Consider the following 4514-nt stretch of genomic DNA (forward strand, 5'->3'; position numbering starts at 1 on the left):
GTTTAATAATTACAAATTTAATATAATACAAATTATACTTTTTTTAGGGCTTACTAGATTTTTTGAACATTACGTAACAGGTAGAAAGAAGCGTCACAGGATCAATAGTCGATCCTATCCAGTGCCGTTAAACCTAATATATACTTATACTTACGTATATTTGCCGACAAAAGGTAGCTAGCTTTAAAGGTAGTAACCCTGAACTTATGCGCAGTATTGACAAAAGCAGCTGTAAAGCTTATTCTGTTTGTCATCTAGAAAATATTCACATCACAAAAGAAAACCTCGCGCAGTTTGTGAACTATATCCAAGACGATGTCAATTATTTCTATTGAAGTTCCGATACAGCCGTATGCTGGTCAGCTGCTGATCATCAGCGATCTTATTCTGCCGGACTCAGCTTCTCAGGATGCAAACAAGACAAAAGTGTCGACGAAGAGAAAGCAACGAGCCTCCTTCTTTGATAGCAGCAGTATCCACAAAAAGATAATAAAACAATTGTCCCAGGGCAACCAGGCGGACGACATCAGCATGTCGGAGAAAGAATCCCTCCTGGATGCTTTTTTGGCAGCCTTGGAGACCTACATGAAACATGTCGTCAAGAAGACTATCGATTTGTGCGAACATCGGACGAGCTATCACCTGTATAACGACGCACGTTGTGTGATGAAGAACGATATGAGGACCACGATGATGTTCCTCAACGATCTGGAGATGGCCGACTATGGATCCTCGGACGATGATGCCGGGTTTTATCGCAAGCGTCGGGCAGAGAACGACGACAAGGAGAGGAAGGTTGCTCGTCTGGAATCGGTGAATGATACAGCCATGCTAGCCATCGGCGGTCGAAAGCGCCCGGCAGAAGCACCAGGCCCAGAAGCTGCTCCAAGTGGGTCGAAAGGCGGCCAAGTGACCGGTCCCCCCGTTCAGCGACCATTTGCTCTACGGTTCAAGCACCTGAACATCAGGGATGTGCTGCAGTTCATGGAGGAGGATAGTCGCTACGCGCGGTCCAACATGCTCTTCGAAGCTTATTTGAAATACAAGTCATAAATATGCAATCAAGAAGTCTTTCCTATACTTTGAAAGCATTCATCTAATAATATAATATTTTTTTACAAAGAGCAGATCGTTTCATTGATTGAAATGGTGTTTATCAGTCCAACTAACTTAACTCAGATATATTTTACCATGAATATGTACATTCATTACATTTTTACTGTACGTATGTTATTTAAAAGACATATCTATATGGAACCGATTCCTGCACAAATCTTTTTGTATACCCCTGCACATGCGTTACCATTTTAATTGCAGCAATCCCAGTTCAATGAACTTCCTCCTCTCGCAAATCCCCAATGGAAACCCAAAGAAAGCCCAAGGAAACAGGTGGTGTTCGCCGTATCCTTTGTTCGGCAGCACTTGGCATTCAATGGATCCCTTGTTCCGTGCACTTTGAACTTCTGTGCTGCACTGCAGCAGACGCATGACAATGGAGCGGGGCACTCAAAGGAATATCCGGCGAGACAGGAAGCATATGGATTCGATGCGCACTGGATTCGAGTATCGAGCACATTGCGCATGCGCCGCGCGATAGGAAACGTGATTTTATCGAGGCGGCTCATTATGTTAAGTGCTGGCAATAAAATCAAAGCGCACGCGGCGACACATTTCATTGAACTTCAATTGAAGCCGTTCCCCAAGTCTGCTCATTCAAGTAATTTTTTTCCTTATTTGGGACATGACCGTGGATCGTGCTAGAAACCTTCTAAGGTGGGGAGCATTAATTTCCATGTAATTGTGGGCATTTTAAAGGGGTAAGTGAGATTATAAATGCATTGAGGCTTGGAATATGTTAAACAGACGTGGCATAGAAAGCGTATTCGGCTGGTGTCACCCTTTGAAGCGGGAGTTTACAAAATATATTATCAAGTTCTAGGCTATCACCATATTGATTATGAAAGGGATTTCCCCTTGAGGAAAGTAACTATCTATATTCAAAACTATTTTCCTCCACAGGACAATGCACCCACGAAAAGTTCACTTCTTTCTATTCATAGATAACCGCTTGATAAGCGCCTAATGTGTAAACAAATTCAAAGTGGGCCCATCCGCAGGATCACCACCTGTCCGAGTTGCAAAGATAGCAACCCCTATTCGAGGCACCCTCTGCAAGGTACTTGCTACATGTTGCAACCTCAACTCGGGCGTGTATCCCTTTTTCAAGGACTTGCAGGAGCAGCTGGTGTAGGCACGAGGAAAATATCAAATGCTGTCAGGCGTAAACTTGACAGGTAGATGAGCTGGAAAAGTTCTCCCCCTTATTGTATCCTTTGTCCGGCGATCGGAAGAAGAGAAAACCACCCCAAAGTTGCCACATTGAAGCACTTAAAACAAAAATCAGTAAAACAGAGTAAAGTTGTAAATATAAATTGAATTAACAGAAATTTTATCAAGGGGAAACTGTATTCTTTAAAGTTAGATATAGTATTATACTATTTTCCGTAGATTCATGGTTCGATCGATTTATCGTAAAGTAATTAGCCTAAAATATCTTTTTAATATGTCTTATAAGGAAGTAAAGCGCAGCATTTTTTAAGTGTACGCTTCGCTTTTCCAGGCGGAAGAGTCTGCTTTTTATGACGAAAGCAAGGTGTGTTTGTACAGACGGCAGTGTTGCCGAGAACCTTGCAACCCAGTAAGGACAGGAAGGCGAATTCCAGCACATGCAGCACCACTGAACCTCTGGCGGAACCGCACCACCACAGACGATCCGTTAGGTTCTTTTCTATAGGTGCACCACTATCGTATTTATATAGCAGGAACACACAAAGAGTGTTTTTGTGGGGGCAGGAAAATGTGTGGCACCCTTTTTGCATAACGCTGCTTTCTGTTCCGCTCAACTCCGATCCGATCCCAGCCGATTCGAGGCGATCCGGCGATATGGATACATGTCTGTCATCGTTGTATTATTAAAGACGACTCCGTCTCTTCTTCGCTGAAGTAGCAGCTGTACCAATACGCGGCCGTAAAAATAAAAGTCCAACAAATTATTGTTTGCCGAACGGCTTTCGGGACCGGTGTTTCATTTAGCCGGGGAGTCCGGATAATCGGAATCAGAATTGATTGGAGCCGGGCTCAACTGCCCGTGTTTGCATGCCGATAAGGAACCTGATGGGGAGCAGCACCAGAATGACATCTTGCTGCGCGCTTATTTACATATAAATAAGCTCGCTCCTTATCTATCTAGTAATTTAAATAAACCCATTTTCGAAGGTCTTCTTCGTTATACTTATTGGTGGAAAATAATGTCATTCCTTGTAGTTGATCTGTTTCGATTGGCAACATGCCAATTAGCTCATATGGGATTTTGTTCAATGTCCTAATACTCTGAATGTCAAAGCCACTATTAACTTTACATCTTTTATCACCAGTTTGCTGTAGAACCTTTTACCCTTTCGTCATTAAGGTGTTAGTCTTCAGCTGAAGTCGATCATAAAGATGATACATTAGAAAATTCGAGTTCTGAACCGCCTCACACTGATCCTCTTGGGAGTCTGGGATCCGTTTCTAATCCGCAACATATGCCGCGAAGCGCTACGTGCCACCATTCCAATGCCAACAGTGGGCACTCACAAAAGAAGCCATAAAAACACATGGACACGTAACGATTGGCGACGCTACAGACTGCGGCCCCAACTGTTGCGTATTAGAGTTCGGGAACAGTGAAATCCGGGAAGAGAGAAGCGACCAGCCCCCGGTAAGACAATTTATGACTTTATTAACTTCAAAACGCAACCAGGCGAGCAACAAAGTGTTAGGCTGAAGGCACGGCGGTAAGGCGATGAAGTTGTGTAAATGAAATTAATCTTCAATAGACACTGGGCAATAAACGAAACCAAACATCTCGGGCAGCCTCTCCCATACACTGAGAGTAAAATCTAGGCGTTTTCTAAATGTATACTTATGTATAAGGGAAAATATTAAGCCGACTCGCCAACATTTAATTTTAAGGAGGTCGATTACTGTAACAACAAAGCTTCATATGTTTAAAAATAAGAATACGAATATCTCTCTCTACTTTATAGAATATACTATACTTTATAGAATATCATCAAAAAGTATTATATATTCTCTTAAATTTTGAGCTTTATATAACATTTATCCAAATAATCCAAATATTTCTGGTGTATCCAGCTATGCCATTAGTCATTAAAAATTCGACTGAAGCCGCCGCTTCCATCTCCATTTTAAACTGCATCTTCTGATTCAGTTGCTGCTGCTCCTGCTGCTGCTTTTGCTGCGGCTGCGGCTGCTGCGTATTTTGTCAGGTGTCATAAAAACCGAATTTATTGCGCATGTGCAGCGGCTATAAGAGCAGCGCTCCTCAGCATTTTTGTTACAGATTTTCAGTTTTATTATTTAATTTTCTCGTTGCAAGAGCATAACGCATAAATCACGATGCGTGCCGCACTAAGGTGACAGCACTTTAAGGCACATAAACACACATTGGC

At 42.5% G+C, this 4514-nt stretch overlaps 1 protein-coding gene across 1 annotated transcript; it reads left to right on the forward strand.

The window, feature by feature from the left end:
- Positions 1–204: 204 nt before the first annotated feature.
- LOC120452983 (transcription initiation factor TFIID subunit 4) lies at positions 205–1958 on the forward strand. Its single transcript, XM_039637483.2, has one exon. It carries the CDS (start codon positions 316–318, stop codon positions 1051–1053), a length of 738 nt encoding a protein of 245 aa, XP_039493417.1. The 5' UTR covers positions 205–315; the 3' UTR covers positions 1054–1958.
- The last annotated feature ends 2556 nt before the right edge of the window (positions 1959–4514 follow it).

The sequence above is a fragment of the Drosophila santomea genome, chromosome 2L, assembly GCF_016746245.2.
Source record: "Drosophila santomea strain STO CAGO 1482 chromosome 2L, Prin_Dsan_1.1, whole genome shotgun sequence".
Taxonomy (NCBI): domain Eukaryota; kingdom Metazoa; phylum Arthropoda; class Insecta; order Diptera; family Drosophilidae; genus Drosophila; species Drosophila santomea.

What these genes read in the sequence shown, in the direction of transcription:
- LOC120452983 (XM_039637483.2), top strand. Translation starts at nt 316, where the DNA reads ATGTCAATTATTTCTATTGAAGTTCCGATACAGCCGTATGCTGGTCAG.